Source organism: Astatotilapia calliptera, chromosome 1, assembly GCF_900246225.1.
Source record: "Astatotilapia calliptera chromosome 1, fAstCal1.2, whole genome shotgun sequence".
NCBI classification, from domain to species: Eukaryota; Metazoa; Chordata; class Actinopteri; order Cichliformes; family Cichlidae; genus Astatotilapia; species Astatotilapia calliptera.
The window spans coordinates 30639820-30660045 of record NC_039302.1 but is presented as its reverse complement, the minus strand read 5'-3'; the positions used below and the strand labels follow the sequence as shown (position 1 = coordinate 30660045).

Genomic DNA, 20226 nt, shown 5'->3' with positions numbered 1-20226 from the left:
AGCACCATTCGTCTTCCGAACAACGCTTTGGTTGGAAATAATATTCTGCAAGTGCTATCGATACCAACATGGCACATAGTTACTGCTATAACTCTTAACTCTGGTCAGTTGTTGAAAAAGTAGTGTATTTCTCTCAAATTACACCTCTGCAGTGACTTACTATATTTATGCTGAGCCTGCTCAAAGCCTCTTAATAAAAAGTACTAAATATTTATATTTCAACTTCACTATTTTACAAGCTATGAAACAGTAGATGGTAGCTGTATTCTGGGTCATCTTGCATGAGATTTGGCAGTTACAGCTATGTAGACACAGTATATTTATTACGGGCAAAATGAGAGCATTTTAAGCCCCTGCCCCCTTGTAATCCCCTACACACACACACACACACACACACACACACACACACACACACACACACACACACACACACACACACACACACACACACACACACACACACACACACACACACACACACACACACACTTTTAGCTGCAGAAGCAAGTGGGTGACGGCTTTGCACGTCTCCAGCTCTTGTCTGAGGAAATTTCTGCTCGACAGACAGAGAAACGACCACCTGACTAACTGCTGCCAGCACGACATGCGCACCTTTCATGGTTAAAACATGGCAGTTTGAAAAACTTCAAAATACATCTTTTTCTGATGGGGATGTTTGACATGGAAAAATATAGATACAAAAAAATGTCGAGCCAGTGTGTATACTTTACGTTGCCTGTGAGGCTTTTGAAATTTTCCAATTCGCTGGGTGTGGAGTTTAATGGCTGTAGCTCGGCCCACTCAGTGGCTCATGTAACAGAGCTACGGGTCCTCTGTGGCACTTCACCGTGGACTCGTTAGACATTAGATCGGGATCAGTACTGGTGAAGGTAGGAGGGTCTGTGCTCATGCTTGACGGGGAAGGATTTAAAGCCCTTGGTCATCGGTTTATGTTGCTGCTGTTGCTGCTGCTGCTGCTGGGTGAACGGAAAACCAGAGGAGATGCCGGTGGAGGGGGAGCAGTCGCTGGCAGTAGACCACACGGGAGACTGGAGCATTGGCATGGAGTCGCCCCACTGGGAAGAAGGAGGGATGTTCATCTGGTACAAGGAAGAACTGGGATTGGGCATGGTGTTGGTGTGGGTGGAGTGTTGCCACGGTGCTTTGGGAGGCCAAGTTTTAGTTTTGCTGTCCTGTGGAGGAGGCCGGAACATGACGAGTCAACATGCAATCAAAAATAGTAGAAATGGTTAAAGGCGTTTTTGTAATCATCTTCTGCTAACTGTTTCTAAACCTTCCCCACCAGGGGGCAGCATTTCACCAGTGCTCCTGCTCTTTTAATTTACAGCCCTACCCCAATCTCCTCAAGAGGTTTTGGCTTTTCCTAGACTGTAATTTTTCTCTCAACAGCCATCTTTTAATGTATGTGTGTAAAACACGGATGTAGCTTCTGGGTTTGAGAATGAAGAGGAAGTGAACGTGACTTAATCTGACATTTGTGACTTCAGTATTTTCCTGGTGACTTTATAATCTCAATCACTACTTTCAGATCATATTAAACAGAATATTAGGCTCATTTTGTAAATCCAGGTAATTCCAAGAGTCAGAAAGGAGGATTTCATGGGAATGTTCACAGCAGTCTATTATGCACTTCTGGAGCCAATTCCTACCCTTGCTTGAAAACGCTTCATAACGGGACTTCCCTAACCAATCCATGATGTCACGGTGGCTACATCCACTGTGTGCTACCATTAATGACCTGCCTGGTTATACGGATGTTACACAGACTCATTGCAGAATCCTGTGGTACAAACAGGTATTGCATAAAAGTATGATCTGGGTGTAGTTCAGCTGATACCTAGACATTTAGGACTCATAGCAGCTGTTTGTTCACATTCGTTTGACACATTTATTATTTTGGGGGAGTTCCTGAACCATTCTTAAACACAGGAATCTATAATTAGTCCAGCGTAAAATAAAATGAAGTGTGACATTTCACTGGCACAGAGGGGTTCAAACTTTACCTGGCTATCGTCGCCGATGTGATGGAGAGGTGGTGAAGGCAGAGTGCACACCTCAGGCTCACCACAACTGTGTTTCCTGAGGACAGAGAAATCTACACTGAACATACTCACAAAGAGTATCTGATGAATGTTAAACTGCAGCAGATATTTTTACTGAGATAAACACGATGACCTACGGAGCCACGCAAGACACATGGGAGAAAAACAAATTACGATGAGCCTTTGCAAACAAAAGTCTTGCGAGATCTCGCAAAATAGACTGCATACTTTGCAGGTCACATTTGAAGGCCGAGTCAGTGTATCCTTCGTAACCCAACCTATCCCAGAATTCATAGCGCGGCCCAGCCAAGTCGTTTCCAACAATGGCGGCAGCTACTTAGTTTTAATATTACGCTTTGTGGGTCACAAAATAAACTTTTAAGATATTTTGAGGCGTGAATGTAGCTGTGTAAACGTCAAATATCTGCTCGGTTTATCATGACATCACATATTTGCAAAAGTGCTCCGACATTTTAGGAGACGTCTGTTACCCACCATCTCGAAGCTAACGGGAGGTCGAGGCTCACTACAGTCGGGGGGAACACCGCACTCCCGGCACATCGTGCCTTGACCTCCCGGTCAGCTTCAAGCTGGCGGCCTCTGAAGAATGCGGCCAAAACTTTTGCAAGATCTTGCAAAACTTCAGCTTTATTTTTTCTTCTCCCATGTCCCTTGCGGGGCTCCATAAGGACCAAACCAGGAAGACAGAACAAGATAAACACCACAAGTGGATGACTTTCAGACTTACCGCCTTTGTTTAACTGCAGCTACCAGGTCTGGCCCAGAAAACATGGAGAACAGACTGTCACCATTGGCTGAAGATGTCTCGTCACTAGAGCTGGCCGAGTCCCCCTGATTGGCTGACCAACCACTGTTTACAGCATCACTGTGGGCACAACCAGAGAAGGTGTTAGCAATTTCTCTATTAGTTACTAAAAACTGTGTATAACAAAACCAACAAAATTAGACAACTTAAACATATGAATTTAAAGCCCAGTATCTCTCGGCCTTTATTCAAAGCAAAAGCTGCATAAAAGTGATAGATTTTTGCATAGGGTTTAAAAGTGAGATCGCATAACTGCAATGATGGCTTGTTTACTTCTATCTGCTTGCATCTGTGAGCAGGATGGTGTGTCACATGTGGGTGGAATTAAACAAGAGCACCCAGGATAAACATGCTAAATGCCTCACTTATTGCTAATGTTGGATAAATTAAAAACATAATCAAAACATCACATGACACAGTTTGACAGTTTAAAACTATGCCAGTGCCCACGACGATGAAAGCTTTCACATTTCAAAACAAATGTACCATATGTGAAACCCATCAGTATGCTGGTTCTCAAACTACCAAAAGTCAGACATCCCTGCATTGCAAACATATAAACAGGAAAGCACTGATCTGTACTTGTCACATTTGAGAATCAGCACGATGCTGCATACTGCTGTCATTTACAGCTTTTGGCTTTAAAATGTGAAGTTGCTGATACATGCATGCTTTGCAATGGCCACAAGGGGGTGACCTTTGTTGGTTGCAAAAAGACTTCCAGTCTCAAAAATCTATGGGGCAGCCCCCTGCCCTGACCTCTGTACACACTTTACTGTTGACTTCATAGGCTCTTGGCTCTGGAAGCATTTATTTATCTGTGGTTAAGAGTATATGATTTTGTCAAAGCTACATCAACAGAAGATAGAACAATATTGTACTGCATTTTACTTTATTTTGTATAGTGTATTTCTCTTTTTTCCTAAATGACTTTCTGGATGCTGTTTACATGATTTAAATTAATTGGACAAAACAAACACTTTTAAAAGTCCTCAAAAACACCTTTGTGCTAGTTGCCTCACAGGAGCACTGCCATAATGACACACACACACACACACACACACACACACACACACACACACACACACACACACACAGAGACAGACTCTCAAAGTGAAAACAATGTCAGGAATGCAACCATGGCTGGCCAATCAAAGGAATGATATCAGCAGAAACAAATGTTTGAGCTAAAAGATGATAACAGCTCCTCAGGCAGATTTATCCAGAGCTTAGGTGTTCCAACAGCAGAACCATGATCTGCTCATCTTAAATTCAGAGACATCAACAGCAAGAAGGTTCTTATCTGCCTCAGGCTGTGCACACAGTGGCAGGGGAGAGCAGCTCTGAGATGCTATCTGAAACCTGGTCACAACAAACCTTAAAGCCAATCACTAAAATCTTATAAATCAACCCCTGTAAGTGCAGTGCTGCTAAAAGACTCCTCCTAAAAACAACTCACTACCAGTTTGTCTTATAAGAAAAATACTTTTTTTAATTGAATGTTTGATGTTAAGATCTTTACCTACAATAGACCGAGTGTAACTGAATTTTAAGACCAAAACTGACATTTGTTGATTGACTGATTTTCTTTTGCTTTCTGACATACAAAAAATAAAGAAATGATCTTAACATTTGCCGCGGTTCTTATTACTGGTTTACATGCATGAATGACCTTAACTATGACAAACTAAGTAAATATTCATAACATGGTTTCTTTTCTTTAATTTTTCATTTATCAGCTTATGAATGCTGACAGAGATAGATTGGCAAACAGCTAATACTGACATATAATACTGATTGGTCAGATCCCAATAATAAACAAATGACCTTTCTACAAAGGTTTGTTTAGGTTCAGTTTTAAATAGAAGCATGGAAGGAAAAGGATGAAAAACATGATGACTTTATTACAATTTGTTTATTGATATTTTTTGAGTTAAAATGATAACAGAATACTGTAGAATTCACTTAGACATACCCAAAGTTTTGGGTTTTAGTACTGTTGAACCAAAGACCAGCTGTTTTTGAAATAGTAATAGACACATATTATAAAATATAATTTATTTGTAGAATTGGTGTTTTTTAACCAATAACATAAGAGCATTTTTAGAATCTCTGTCACATATAAATGAAACAGCATAGGTTGAATAACTAAAACCATGCATAATAAAAAGGCCCTTACTCTGATTCTAGTTGAAATAGCTTGGTTGATTGAGGGTCATTATATATTCTTAAACATCCCTATGTGGGACACGTGCTAAAATGTCAACTTGTCTGGCAATGAATGAGTGGTAAAAGCAGATGTATGGGTACCAACCCCTCGCTGAAGTATTCTGGGTGGGACCAGGTCCTGTGCTGCTCATCAGGCATTGGCCAGTTGCTGCGCGTGTTGCTGGGGCGGCGAATGTGCTGTACCTGCCGTTTCTGCTGCATGGCCTGACTGACGCCGGCGACGTAACGTGCAAACTCCGGGTCCGAGCCAACTGCGCGTGGAAAGGGAGGATAAACACAACTATGAGTTTCTGACACCCTCAGCTTTTCTCTTTCGCTCCCTGGAGCTCAATCTATTCAGCCAGACTGTCTACCACAGCAGAAAAATCACAATAGCCTTAAGTCAACTCTGCACAATGGGCCTCGACGCAATCAAAAGAGTGTGCTGCACTGTAAGAAATATAACTGACACAAGCTAAATTCAGCGCACATCACCAACTTACAGTTGTAGCCATAACTTCTCATCGTACCTGACCAATATTTATATCAGGTGTCTTATGTCACCCTTCAGGTTTTAAGAAAAATCTGCTCAATTTAGTCAAATTACAGTGTCTTTTATGCACTGTAGTAATATTTGTCTGGTAGTCGCATCTTTATTTTTGATATCAGCTGATGTTTGAAAGCTAATTTTCTTTTATGACACGATTAAGATTTGAATTTAAATTAAAAACTTTTTACAGTCAGCTTGATACCCACTACCATCTTCTTAATGGTTTCATCTTGATTGTACTGTAGGGAGACTCAGGCCACCCACACCCCTTTCCTGAACATTTGTCTCCAGCTATACCTTTCAAAGTGTTAGAGACACTACTAAGCTTCTCTGAGGTTTTAAAATAATGAAAGTCAGTGCCATCAATGCTGCAGGATTAGCTGAAACTTAACCTAACCCAGTGAAAGAAAACTAAATAAAAGGCTCTTTGGTTTGTTCCCTCATCTCATCACAATCAACATTATTTGTTTATTTAATAAGAACATAGTATGTTAATGGATATCACTACCAAAATGCATAATGCAAGTAACAAAAATGGTGAATTTAGTCATGCTGATTTTTGTGCTCTCAACTTCTTCATATTCTGGATGTGAGTGTCTGCCTTCTTTTTAACTTAAAGAGTTGAGCTGTTCTTATATAAATAAATGTTCACTCTGTTTCATATGGATGTAAACTCAAACATGAAACTGTAAGGTAAACATCACCTGCTGGGTCGAAGGGCAATGTGTCCCCCAGGACTCCAAACACTCCCTCACTCTGGTCCCGGTTGGGCCATGTATTGTTACGAGGTCCTTGGGGTTTCTGACCCAGCATCTCTGACATGACACTGTCCATGTAGGTGCTGACCAAGCCCAGACTGTACAGGTCTGAGCTCAAGTCTGGCAGTCCAGATGATGCCCACTGCCCAATGGGACCTAGGGGTGATAGCCCTGCTGGGGGTCCTTGCGGCGGAGGCTGTTGTCCAGAAGTGCCCAGCCACTTGCTTGCCACTCTTTGTTGTGGTAAGACCTGGGGTGGGGTTTGCTGGGGAGGAAGCTGCGGGGGAGGCGCTTGTTGAGTGATGGGCTGCAGGAGGTGCTGGTAGTAGAGGTGCTGGGCCTGTGGGGAGGGCTGCTGAGGTGGTGGAGGAGGGGGTTGCTGCTGCTGCTGGGGCTGTTGTTGCTGTTGGGGAGGCGGCTGTGGATTAGGCTGAGGCTGTTGTTTCTGTACTGGCTGTGAAGGTTGAGGCTGAGGCTGGGGCTGAGGCAGGGTCTGAGCTGGAGGCTGCAGGGCACTGTGAGAGATTGATGAGGTGGCTTGTGAAGGACCACTTGGGGGCTTCAGCTCAGCAGGATTAGCAGAAGCCACAGAGTTCCTCCTCTTGACCAGGGGTGAGGCTTGCTGGGATTTGCCCATGTTGAATCCTGAGAGAAAGTCAATGACATCCTGCATCTCTTGGTCTGTGGGCAGGTTCATCCCCTGGTCTTCAGAAACTGAACCGTTGGCCAGCTGGTTTTGTTGAGTGGAGTCAGAGGTACAAGGCAGGCTGCCCATCTGCAGGATGCTCTGTAGCCTCCCATCACTGTGGCCCATTCCTTTTGCCTTGTCCTCAGAGTTACTGGTTGTTAGCATGCTGCGAGATGGAGTACTAGGGATGGAAAAACTGCCTCCGCTATTTGAGCTGGATGAGACTTTCTTTGTGAACTTGGAAGTGAGCTTTGATATAGTTTTGGGCAGTCCACTAGAGGTCTTGGAGCTGGTACCTGGAGGCAAGTCTGTGGGGATGCCATAGTCTGGGCTCTCTCTCTGTAGCTGTATCTGAATAGTGGGCAAGGCTTGCTCTCTTTTGTGGACAGGAGAAAAGAAATGTGTGTTAGCTAGTCAAAACATGGAATGAAATCGTTAATCATTACTAACATCTACTCACTTTCTCTCCTTCCACCTGTTGATGTCAAACACCGCTGTGTAAAGCACGTCTACAAGACCAAGTGTCTTCTCTGGGTCCAAGCTTCGCTGGAGTAAGGACATAGTAGCTGGGTCCTCCTTCAAACACCTGAACCCAAAGACACAAACATTCACAACAGGACAGGACATGATCTGTGAGTCCAACAGTATGTCTTACACATAAAGGCTCAGGTGAGATGAATATCTGGCATGTGATATTTATAAACAAGAAAAGATCCCACACTTCCTTTTATTAAAATAAAAAACTCAAACTCATCACAAAACTATGTACTGTGACACGACACAGAGGTTTTAAGAAGAAATACTTCCCCTATTCCCTAAAATAATACTTGCTTTGACTAGTTTGACTTGATTTACAACACACATAATATCAGCACTGCATTAGAGTACATAACTTTAAAAAAAAAAAAAAAAGTCAGTTAAATAAAAGCCTCTGAGAAACACCTTCTTCCAGGACCATTATAAAAGTGCTCTGAATCAAAAACCAGTTTGACTTTTCTAACACCACAAATACCAATGATATGGCTTAGTTTTAAAGTACACATCATTTACACAAAAATCTCTTATATACTACCTAAGTATGAAGGCACTAACCAGCATTTCACTGTTTATTAAATATTTTATATCAAACACATTCTCAATCCCTCTTGAGCCTTAAGCTTTAAAGTCTGTATAAAACCGTCCAAATCAACAGCATGTGTTGATTTGTTCCATAATACCAACTTCAATTTACTTGCCTTCAATTTTCAACTGTCTCCAACAGTCTAGATTTGTATGTTACTTATCTGTTTACTAAGGGACTGTAAATTCTGCTGTGTGCTCACAAACCCACAATGAAAAGGTTCAGATACTAATGCATTGATTTATTACCCAAAGCTCAGTCAGCACATGTGTAGGTGTGCTTGAAAATTTACAGCTGATGCTATAAATGAGTAAAGTTGAAGTTCTGCAGTGTAAGAGCAGTTTTTCTTTGTTTGTTTTTTTTGTCATCTATTTAAACATCAGCATTGGCCACAGAATTTGTAAAGGATGAATAAAGCTTCTGGCTCTGAAAAGTGAAGCCAACACATTAATACTTTAAACCTGTATTCTTGTTAATGGCCAGCAGGGGGCAACTCTTCTGGCTGCAAAAAGACTTCCTGTTGTAAAGAAGTTTATAAAAAACAAACAAAAAACAAAAAACAAACTTTCAGCTCTCTTGGTCTGTGATCTCAGTAAACACTTTTCTGATGACTGCAGACTATGCTCATGTCTGTCCCCTGTTTCACAATAAGATCCAGCCCGTCTTTCATCCTGTCTGGTTCCAGCCATCATAACTTGTCTTCAAAAACTAGTGGTTGGCCTCATCAATCTTATTTTATTTATTTAAAAAAATAAAAAAATAAATAAATAAAAATCAGTCTACGGCGGATATTTGCCATCATAAAACCAACTGCCAAATAAGACAGCACTGGGATGCAGCTTTTTAAGGTTGACTAAATTTACACTTATTAAAAGCCAGTGTGACGAAGAACTGATAGAGTCCCAATCAAAAGTTTAAGACCACTTAAAAAATGGGGGGGAAAAAAAATCATTTTCCATGGTTGGATCTTAACAAGGTTCCAAGTAAAGCTTCAACGACAAGAAGAAAGGGGAGTCAGACAAAACATTTTTTGAGCATGCAATTTATTGAAAACAATGCTCCACCATTGATCACTTCAAAAATTTGTTGCAGCATGCTTGATGCAAGCGTTTCCATGAGGTGCCTGGGAACATTTCTCCAAGTGTTGAAGATGGCTGCACGAAGGACATCTACTTCCCTTGCCATCCATCCCCAAAGGTTCTCAATTGGATTTAGATTAGGGGAACATGCAGGATGACCCCCTGTTATTCTCCTGGAAGAAGTTCGTTGTCCTGCGCGCATTGTGTACTGTAGCATCGTCCTGTTGAAAAACCCAGTCATTACCACAGAGATGAGGGCCCTCAGTCATGAAGGATGCTCTCTGCAACATGGGGACATAGCCAGCGGCCATTTGACACCCCTGCACCTCCTGAAGCTCCATTGTTCCATTAAAGGAAAACACCCCAGACCGTTATGGCGCTCCCCCCACTGTGGTGCATAGAAAACATCTGCTGGGATCTGCTTGTCATGCCAGCAACGTTGCATCAAGGTGAAATTTTTTCTCATCAAAAAATAAAACTTTCTTCCACTTTTCAATGTCCCATGTTTGGTGCTCTCTTGCAAAGTCCAAACGGTCAGGTCTGTGGCGCTCAAGGAGACGAGGCCTTTGAAGACGTTTTTTGTTTTTCAACCCCTTCAGCCTCAGATGCAGTCTGATGTTATGGGGCTGCAGTTGGCACCACTAACCGCCTTAATTTGGGTCGAGGATCGTCCAGTGTCTTCACAGACAGCCAATTGGATCCTCTGCCTCATTGCTGGTGAAATTTCTTTGGGTCTTCACTTGACTTTTTTGCTCCATAACCCTCAAGTTCATTTAAGAAATTCCACATGACTTGTCTTACTGCGCCCCACCTCAGCAGCGATGGTACACTGCGAGAGACCTTACTTATGCAGTTCAACAACCCGACCACGTTCATAAAGGGAAAGGTTTTTCGCCTTTACCATCAGAACGTCATGACAGTGTGACTACCTGACAGAAAATGACAATGAATCCACATTTTTGCACAGATTTCACCTTTTAAAGGCATGTGGTCTGAAACTTTTGATCAGCTGTAAAACATTAACTATTTAAACTGTTTCAGTTTAAGTGTTGTCTTCAATAAAATGCATGCTCAAAAATTGTTTTGTCTCACTCCTGTTTCTTCTTGTTGTTGTTGACGCTCTACTTGGAAGCTTGTTAAGATCCAACAATGCAAAATATAATAAAATATAAATATAATTTTCTGCCATTTTTCAAGTGATCTTAAACTTTTGATTGCGACTGTAGTAAACAGCCCAGGTACCTGTTTTAATTATGATTTCCTGGCAAAAAGGCTGAATAACATGTATACAAACAAAAACAATTAAAGAATGTATACATATTACCTATATGCCACGTTAAAAAAAAAAAAAAAACAAAAACTCATAAAAACAACTTGTGTGTTGCATTTCTCACGTTGTACTCACCATGTAGAAGGAACCTGGACCACCACCTTGGATCCCTCCAGAGTGATCTGGGGAGCATAGGCCTCCTTGTTCTCAATCTGCGCAGTATCGACAACCACCTGACAGGACACAGAAATACCCTTCTGTTAGCCATCTTAACCTTTCCTGCCATTTCTTTCCATTATTGTGATTTATCTTCTGAAAAAAAAAAAAGGTTGTGCTGGATTGCTGCTAAGTTTTTTTGCCATTTTTTATTTTATTTTCCACGAAGTTTTTTCTTTTCAAACTGTTGCACCATTTCCCTCTGTATATCTGTAGCTCTCTTAACTTCAGTACAGGACTATCATTAAAATCGCGGTAAAAACTGACCCAACGTACACTCGCATCTTCCACCCATCTGCAGTGCAGTGGTCCAGTGCACTAGGTTACAAAAACTGAAATGCAAGACCGTCCAAAGTGCTACAAATATGTGACGTCAAACTTGGCGAGTATAAAGACACCAACTCTACAAAACCCTACAGAATACGGACAGATACAATTACAATTTTACCCAGCTGATTAAAACCCTCCTTTACCACCATCTAACAATATCAGAAATTTTCATTCACAGTTTGTCCCCCCGGAAATATCAGTTCAGACCAATTCTCAGCAAATATTATCTTTGTGCTCATATATTCATATCTGCATTTATAATGGCTTCTAAATTAAATTTAAGGTTAAAATGAAGTTAAAGTAAAGAAGATCTGGGAGAAACACCCTTCAGTCAGTATCAGTGTTGCATATTTTGTCCACCAGAGGTCACTGCATAACTTCCCTGTTGGCGCCATTTGAAAAACCAGGATCAACTTCTTCAAGCGTGCAAATAACTTCATAAGCACTTCCCTATTAGTGCCATGTTTGGAACGCCACGAACACAACAATCAGCTGATCTGGGCAGAATTGGGAGGAAAAAAAGTAATCCGCAAGTTCCTGTGACAAGATTGTTTTTGGCGTAAAAACATTTCTCAAGTGCACCGTCATATCATCTTAGCAAGGACTCAGAAATAACTACACATGACAAATGTTTAGTAAATCTATGTATAGTTCAAATGTCTGAGAAAAATAAATATAGTGGCTGATATATTGGAATATAGAACTTTTAAAATCCTGTACTGGTCAGGGTCTACATGTCACCAGCTGCTAGCATCTCCTCCTTTCATGCTCGACCCTTAACTGGTGAAACAAGTTTGCCGTTTCCTCCTTTAGTGAGAACAGTTTTATTGCCTATTTTGCACTTCTTGCATATTCTTGCTTTTTATTGTGCTTATTTGGAGGTTTGAAGTATTTGAAGTAGCTCCCTTTTTACCAAACCATCCTTGGAGGCTTGCATAGAGATTTTGGGGACACGTGACCGCTTACGACGTGACATTAACTTGTTGGCCATTTCTGTACGTGCAAGTGAAAAACCTACTAAACATTATGTAGAGGAGACAAACTCTGGCAACTATGAGTAAACAAACAAGTGTATATACTCTGTCAGATGAAGTAAAACAGTTTCATGACAACCCAAAAAGTTGATTCTGTTCATCTGGATGTAGCATTTTTAGTGGGAGAAATGTTTCATCACACATCCAAGTGACGTCTTCAGCCTCAGCTGAATGCAGGTTTCTTTAACCTTAAACATTTGCATAATGACTGAAACTAGCACCACTGACGAACAAATGGGCTGCGAGGTCATTTTCTTGATCATTAATATGCATTTGTCATGACCATTGTCAAAACCCTTAGTTATCCCTTATGTGTCAAGATTATCGGACAGCTGGGATGCATTTTCTCCAAACACCGCATCTCTGTGGGTTTCAAACCCTAAAAAGGCCCAACTTGAGGTACTTGGGCAAGATAAACTCAAATTGTATTCTTGTATCTTTGCGAGACCCTGGTTTCTCTACGATGCATTCATCAGCGTGTGAATATTAGATAGAAAGCACTTAAGCACAGAAAACAAGCACTTGGGTGAATGAGCTATAAAGTACACCGAGTGCTCAGGTAGAGTAGAAAGCGTTATATAAGAACCAGTCGATTCACCATTTACATGTGGCACTTGCTGTCAGACATGCCTGGGCTTGTCGTGTTCTGCCCACTCAGGAAATAAACACATAATGCTGCTACATGACACTTTTATATCAAGTAAAAATGTATACCTGTTCTGTCAGAGATAATATAAATGTGTCACAGTTTAGAAATCAAAAAAGTTACTCTATATTTTAAGTTTTCTTGCTTCACATATACAGCAACACACACTGACACAGTCTTAAAAAGCAACCGGACATGACTTATGCTCAAAGAAAATGTCAGTCTAATTTAAGACTTTTTTCCAGGCATGGTATGTTGTGGAAAAATAGTTAGAAGTCAAATGCTAGTTACTGGTACCTCTCATTAATTTCCTACTTAGCAGCGAGAGTTCAAGGTGAGAAAGGTGAATGACTTTAATCAGCAAGTCACAACACACAGGTAAGCCTTCCTGTCTGCTGGGAGTCAAATATATTTGCAAGTTCTTTGAAAGTGGCCTTGGCTCCTTGAGACCTGAGTAGCTGGGTCATAAAGAGGGAGTGAAGGTGGGAGGAGTCTATTTCCTGTATTGCAGGAAATTACCCTATTGTTATTAAAAAGGCAGGTGCATCCTTTAAAAAAAAAAAAAAAAAAGGGGGGGGGGGGGGGGCAAACTATGTGAGAACCGCACACAGATGCAGTCAGTTGGTCAGATATGTTGAAACAGACACACACAGAGAAGTAATGCAGCAGAACAGACAAGGTCGTGTTGTTTTAGTGCACTCTGGCAGCCATAAAAAAAGTGAGCAACATTGCCAGGAACACAACAGAAACGGTGCTTCTCACTGTAACTGTCACATGAGCGTAAAGAAAACAGGGAGGAGAAACATTTCTGTGGGAGTCATATTTGGTGCATTGCATGACAATGAGCATGTGAGTAAATGTGTGGAGAAGATACAACGTGTGCGAGGGTGGGTGTCCATGCTTACTCGCTGCAAGATCTATTTTGGGTTTGGTGGTAATAGGCTCAGATAAGGAGCTAATGCAAAGCGCTCATTCATCATATAGGGATTGTTTTACAGTTAGCATGGGGCTGGACGGGAACAAGCTCTCCGTTTTGACACACAAAGCAGGGCAGACCACACAGAGGAAATAAACAGTGAAGCATAAACACACTGGTGTTACTCTGAGGAAAGACTTGCTGATGGCTCTGCCCACGACTCTCCTTTTCAACAGAAGGGTGGGGGAGTTTTGTTTGAATTTCGTCAGACCCGTCCAGACGAGCCTATCCTTCACCCAGATGCTGAAGGAATGCTTCTTCCCTTTTGTCTGTCACTGGTGTTCGTTTACACCTCCTGGCTGCCTCAAAGCAAGCAGACAGATCTGCTCATCTTCAGTACAAGTCGGACAAACAATGGGATGTAAGTAGCCAAACCACCAGATACTCAGATGGAGGATTCAGTGGCAGTGAAGAAGCCTGTTCACACAGGTATTCCACCTACTATCCACTGTTCTGAGGTACCAACTACACAGTGGATGTTAACAAGACCAGTCATCATTTGGCATAGACACATAAAATAACTTAAATAAATTACATTTCTGGTGACTTTCTTAAGCATTTAGAAAAACTGAGAAAAATCTAGAGGAATATTTATAATAATAAAAGTCACTCTATTTTTTTTCCATTGATTTTAAAATTCTTACAAACACTACTGAATGGTGCTCTGACCTAACATCTATACTCACCAGACCAGCCTGGGCAAACAGTAGCTGGACAGCTGTCTTGCAAGCTCCTCTCCAACTGGATGGGCAGACCTGGTTTAGGACCTCAGTCACAGGAGAGTCATCTCTGGGTGTCACTCCGTTCTGCCCAAGGGCCTCCTTAATGAGCTGCAGCATCGTGTGCTAAAGAAACAAAACATGGCGGTCCATTACCAAAGCAGCCTATCACAAATATTTGCTGATGTTACAATATAGACACCTGTATTAACCCCCCCCCCAACAACAACAACTTGAGACTTCAGGAGCCTACATATCTGCTAAGGTTATCACTCAAAACAGTGAAAAATGTTTTGATGATGAAACAAAAAAAACAACAGAATGTAGACGAGATGAGGATCATACCGTTTTCAATTTGAGGTTTTCAGCTGCTGACTCATTGAAGGACACTCCTTTGAGAAAATGTGAGCCAATTTGCACGGGGATGGTGGGCAGCTCGCACTGAATGGGCTGCGAGGTGGTCTGCATCCTGCCCGCCTGCTGAGCCTCAGCCTCACTGCAACAACCCTATACGACACACGCATGGATATAAACACACAACAGCCAAAACACTCATTACAGCAAAAAACATGAGATATGTTCGTAATATTCTTTAATCAACTCCTGTGTCAACACTAAAATGATACAAGTACCATAAAAACAAACTTTATGCTACTGGGAAATTAACAGGCATTAAATCATTGCAAGTATTAGGAACAGTGGACAGCCACCAACTCCAGTCCACAGTGACGGGAGAATTAAGCGAACACGCTACAATAGCAGAAGGGAAGGGAACACACACAAGCATGGGGAGAGCATGCCACCTTGACATGGAAAGGTTACAATTTGTGATAGTGAACACACCTGTAAGGCTGCCTCCACAGCTTTGGGGTTGAGATGAAAGCCTGCCTTCAGAGCATACTCACTATGACCGAGGCTCTCTAATGCTGCTTTATAAGCCTGGACAGGGAAGAAGAAAATGATCAGTTACTTTAATATGTTACAGTTTTTATTTCTCCTCTCTGCGGTTTTTTAAAGTAATTATATTATAGTTTTATAATATAAGACTTCATCTAGTTCCATTGTATTATTCCATTAAAATGAAAAGAAAACCTCAAAGACCAAAGTCCATTTGATTCTTAAAACATACCTCAGTATATGTCTAACTCTGGAATAACAGCAACTCATTTCCTAGCCTGATCTATACACTCATACTGCACCTGTAAAGCACTGTCAATCTTCATGTTGAGCTCCTTCAGCTGGTGCTCAGGGATGGTCGTGTTGTTGGAGCAAAAGAGTTGCTGAACCTGGATGCCTGCCAGGCAGCCGTCCCGGCCCCTCTCTCTCAGCCTCGCCGTGGCCTGAGGGTACAGCAGCATACAAAAGAGCTCTGGGTCAATTTACAGCAGGAACATCAATGAAATGTTGCACTGCAACAAAATCTCACCACAAGCAAGAAGTACTTGAGAATAAATGTATAATGCTAATATAATACTGATAGTTTTCTTTCAATGCTGCAAAAACCCTATCTTGTGTAGCTTCTGAAATATGAGCCCTCTGGTGTCTCCCTCTATCCAGGCTGATTCCCTGCAGGGCTAACACTCTGCATGCTCGAGTTTAACAAATCAATCAACCCACTATTCTCCTCTCTGCTTCACTGTATACAACAAATCTTGAAAGGGTCCTTGGAGACTGATAAGCCAGGAGATCAGTTGGGTCCTCTTACAAAACAGCTTCTCCTACATAGAGATAGGCTTTAAAGAACATAGCAATGCAAGTTTACAGACAGGCTACAGCCTAGAAAAGAGGAAATAGGAAATTTGGACTGGAAATCATAAATTGTTGGCATTTTTCAGGAATGTGTAGCAAGCTGTTTTTTTTTCACCTCACACAGACAAACCACACATTTCCAAAGCTTAGATCTGGAAAAGTCCTGGGGCTGTGGCTGCATACCTCAGCTGCACCTTTCCATGAGCGGGAAGCTTCTTCCAGCTCTGTAAGGGGCCCAAGGTCAGAGCTTTGGGAGCGGGCATTGGCACAGCGCTCTTGGGCCTGGGCAAGAGCCTCGGCCAGGCAAGACTGAGCCACGGGCTGGACTTTCTGAAGAGCCTGTGATAGAAACTGGAAATGGACCTGCATCACCGTGAGGAAGCACCGACCTAGTACCTGGGAAAAAGAACACAGAGATTACAGTTACAACATACCTTAAGTCTAAGAGCACTCATTATTTGAATGTGGCTCAGTCAAGATGTTTGAGAAACCAAACAATATGGATGCCCTCAGCATAGAGGTGGAATCCTGTATGTCCACATGCCTCTGGGCTTCGTTATTGTTGATTAAAACAAAACTGCTTGCTGCTTTGTTTGCGCCTATCTAATGAAGCATTCGTCAAGTAATGACTGGTTGCTTTACCAACAAGTTATTTCTCCATCTAATATTTTTTTTTTTGCATTTGCCTGCCTGTTCAACCATAAAGTTCCAGGAATTAAGAAGTGTGTCAACTATTTTCTATACACAAAACATCATCATGCTTGACAGGTAAACCTCAAAAGCTGTGATATATGCTTGTTTCGGTAAATTTGGTGCAGGATGTTGCGCAGGCATGATGTGTTTTGGCTCGAGTTGCAGCATATTAAGATAAATGCTTTGAAAAACATGCTAGCGACAACCATTAAACTGTTTATACACACATACAGCAAATGAATACCAGGCAGATTAAAGTCTGGCTACTGCTTTCAACGATTGTATGCCCTATTAATCTCAAACTTATCCAACAAATAAACTTAAGTTCTCTTTCAGAAACACTTTGCTACCTTATTTCCTATTTGTTTTTTTACACAAACTTAAGAATCGTAATGTGAAAGATGGCAAGACCAAATCTCTATAACCAATACATCAACTTCCAAAATACAACATTTTACCAGATTTTAGCAAACCTAAACTTTACGATAAAGTAAACTTTAGTGATAGATAAATAGATAATTATATAAGAACATTATAGCAAGGAGAGAAAAATCCACTATTCCACACATGTGGGAAAAGCATGTGCAAAGTTGACAATAATAACTGACATCATTCCACTACAAAGTGTGTCCAAGCAAGTGCTTGCTGAGTTCAGACAAGCTGTTTGTTGTTCAGTTTGCAAAATAAGAGAAATAGGACACCGTGGGTTCGCTACGGTCACAGGGTTTTCTTTTTCAGATACCTGCTGAAAATATCTCAAGGGATAGGGCTGAGTTCTGAAGTAAGAAATATGCAGTTGCTTTATGATGGCAGACAGGAACAACAACAACGAAGCCATCTTCATTCTTTAACACAATTCACGGACACCAAAACTAAGATGCACAAATGACTGGAGGCATAAAACCGCCATGACTTTGGAGTTTCATTGGTTTTGTAACAACTACAAAATAGGACACGTTGCCAAATAAATTATCATATTTGACATGCTCATGACTTTGGAATTTACTGCCTCATTCAGATTCCATTTAAATATCAAATGACTCAAGAGTGAAACTTTAGAGTAACTAAATATAAAATTCAAATGAAATTGATTTTGTTTAAGTTTACGATAATTACAGCGGGAACTCAAATGTAGTTCTCGCTGTTATGTGTGGGTACACATTTCATTGACAAGCTTCTAGTCTATTTTTCCATTTTTTCATATGAAGTCTTTTTGAAGGCACACTCAATCCTCCATACAAAAGCAGTGCTGGAAAAATTCAAAGACCATGCACTGTGGTATTCCAAGCAGGGCTCATGTTTAACATGCTGGACCTCACAGAAACTGAACAAATTTATATGAGCTCTTCTGACCAGAAATATCCTCTGAATATTCAGGCTTCTTTTCATGTTCTTTTGCAAAGTTTAATTGTGGTTTGTGCAAAAGAGAAAACCTACGAAGAGGCTGTTAAGCAGCATCTTTTGCAGAGTCTGAGCTGGCACAAACTCTGATTTCCACCGATGAACTGTTTGCTGAGGCGAAAACACACTGAAACATGTGCTTTTATATTTAGACTGAAGAATCATCACACCTTACACCATGAGGTTTGAATCTTTCTATACCTCCCAATTACTGATGCAACTCAGTTTCAACTTATTTTAATTGGTCTGTATCTTCCTGGCTCATTTTCTATATTAAAAATAAAAAATAAAAATCTGATTGCAAGACTTCAGTTCTTCGGGCACTGACTGGATTCTGGGAATCTCATTTAAAATTATAGATGTCAACATGTTTTCTGAGTCAGTGTGCGCATTGGATAAATAAAGTTCTACCACAGCAAGCCTGAGGTAGAACTATAAAATGAGTTTTCTTATAACAAGCATAACAAGTTAGAGAACCTACCTTTCCCGACAATTTTTTAACTACATTTTTTTTTAATTACAGTTCAGAGAAAGTAATGCAACTCACTGAACATTCTGAGCCAGGAAAACCCCTGTAAGTATGAAAGAAACGTTTTTTATATAGTGTGCAACAAGCAATATGAAAGCTCACCAAAAGAAAAAGAAAAGAAAACTACCAAACAAGAAGTTTCTCTGTGACTCAGAGTCAGTATCCTGTCTGAAAGTTGAAAATGTCAGTATATCATGTGGTTTGTTTAATCTGTTCCTCATAATGCAACTAAAATAACAACAAGCTGGTCCTGGACTGAAAAGAAACAAGACAAGTTCAGAGGAAAACTTGTGGCTCTGAGATATTATATGGCACAGCTCTGCTCTAGACTAAAAAACTAATGTCAGTATACTAAGATGCTTATATCTACAATGACAATGCATCATCACAGTCTTTGCTTAGTTCTAAATGCTGCCACACTAAAGTAAGTTCTCAATTTTGCAAATACACATTTACATATATACGTTCTGAACAACTCATCACAAAGATACATCAATGTGGACCATGAATATCAGGGAGATGGTGTTGTTATATAAATCAGTTGTGATATTTCAATCTGCTGATGGTGCAAAGTGAGAAGTCAGAGGAAAAAATAGAATGAGTTAAATTCGATTAAATTAGAATGTCTGGGGGACTTAAATATTTATAGAAAATTCCAAAGCAATCTACTGACAATCTGTTGGATATTTAACTGAAAAACCTTTATGGTAGTACTGGGAAAATCATTACTGGATCACTGAAATGAGCAACATTTATCCTTTGAGGCCAATAAAAAAAAAAACTGTACAAAAGTCGACAGTGAACTCCAACTTACCAGCAAAAGGTGGAGAAGCCAACACTTCCGTCGCTACAGTCCTCAAAATGAAATCCATAACTGCAAGTTCATGCCAAAACTCTTAGATTCACTAAACTATGTAGGATAATATGATGCCTATCCCCCTGCCACCTTCAGTTGGAGATCTGATAAATACGGGCTCATTTCCAGGGTACACTACATGAGAAACACCTGTTGTTGCTGTTAAAGCAACTAATCAGAGGTCAATTATTCAATGGAGATATAGTATGTTTGCCAAACAGAAAAATAACATAACAAACACTGATAATGAGGGCCGAGGTAGATATCACCAGCATATCTTAATGAAGATAACAAAATGAGCACATGCTGACAAAAAAATCAAAAACTACTCTGCTACAAAGGCTGCTATAATCAAGCAAAGAAAGAAAAAAAAATGAGGACATGGCTAAAGCATAAGATAATGGATAACACATGTGATTGGCTGTGCAGTATCCCACACAGTCATGGAAAATATGAGAAATAGTGAGTGCAGCAGAGCCAAGCTCATGCTGGCCTCCCTCAGAACCAAACAAGGC

General features: G+C 40.8%; 1 protein-coding gene across 2 annotated transcripts in view; it reads right to left on the bottom strand.

The window, feature by feature from the left end:
- Positions 1–444: 444 nt before the first annotated feature.
- The window catches only part of garre1 (granule associated Rac and RHOG effector 1), a 40193-nt gene continuing 20411 nt past the window's right edge, over positions 445–20226 (bottom strand). For both annotated transcript variants that reach the window (XM_026174054.1, XM_026174060.1), the window contains 12 exons: positions 16416–16628; positions 15683–15823; positions 15327–15422; positions 14829–14990; positions 14451–14609; positions 10698–10795; positions 7554–7679; positions 6352–7469; positions 5204–5369; positions 2812–2949; positions 2025–2100; positions 445–1193 (listed from right to left, as the gene is read on the bottom strand). In XM_026174054.1, coding sequence (XP_026029839.1) covers positions 876–1193; positions 2025–2100; positions 2812–2949; positions 5204–5369; positions 6352–7469; positions 7554–7679; positions 10698–10795; positions 14451–14609; positions 14829–14990; positions 15327–15422; positions 15683–15823; positions 16416–16628 — 2811 coding nt within the window. In that variant the 3' untranslated portion in view covers positions 445–875. The remainder of the gene's footprint in view (positions 1194–2024; positions 2101–2811; positions 2950–5203; positions 5370–6351; positions 7470–7553; positions 7680–10697; positions 10796–14450; positions 14610–14828; positions 14991–15326; positions 15423–15682; positions 15824–16415; positions 16629–20226) is intronic.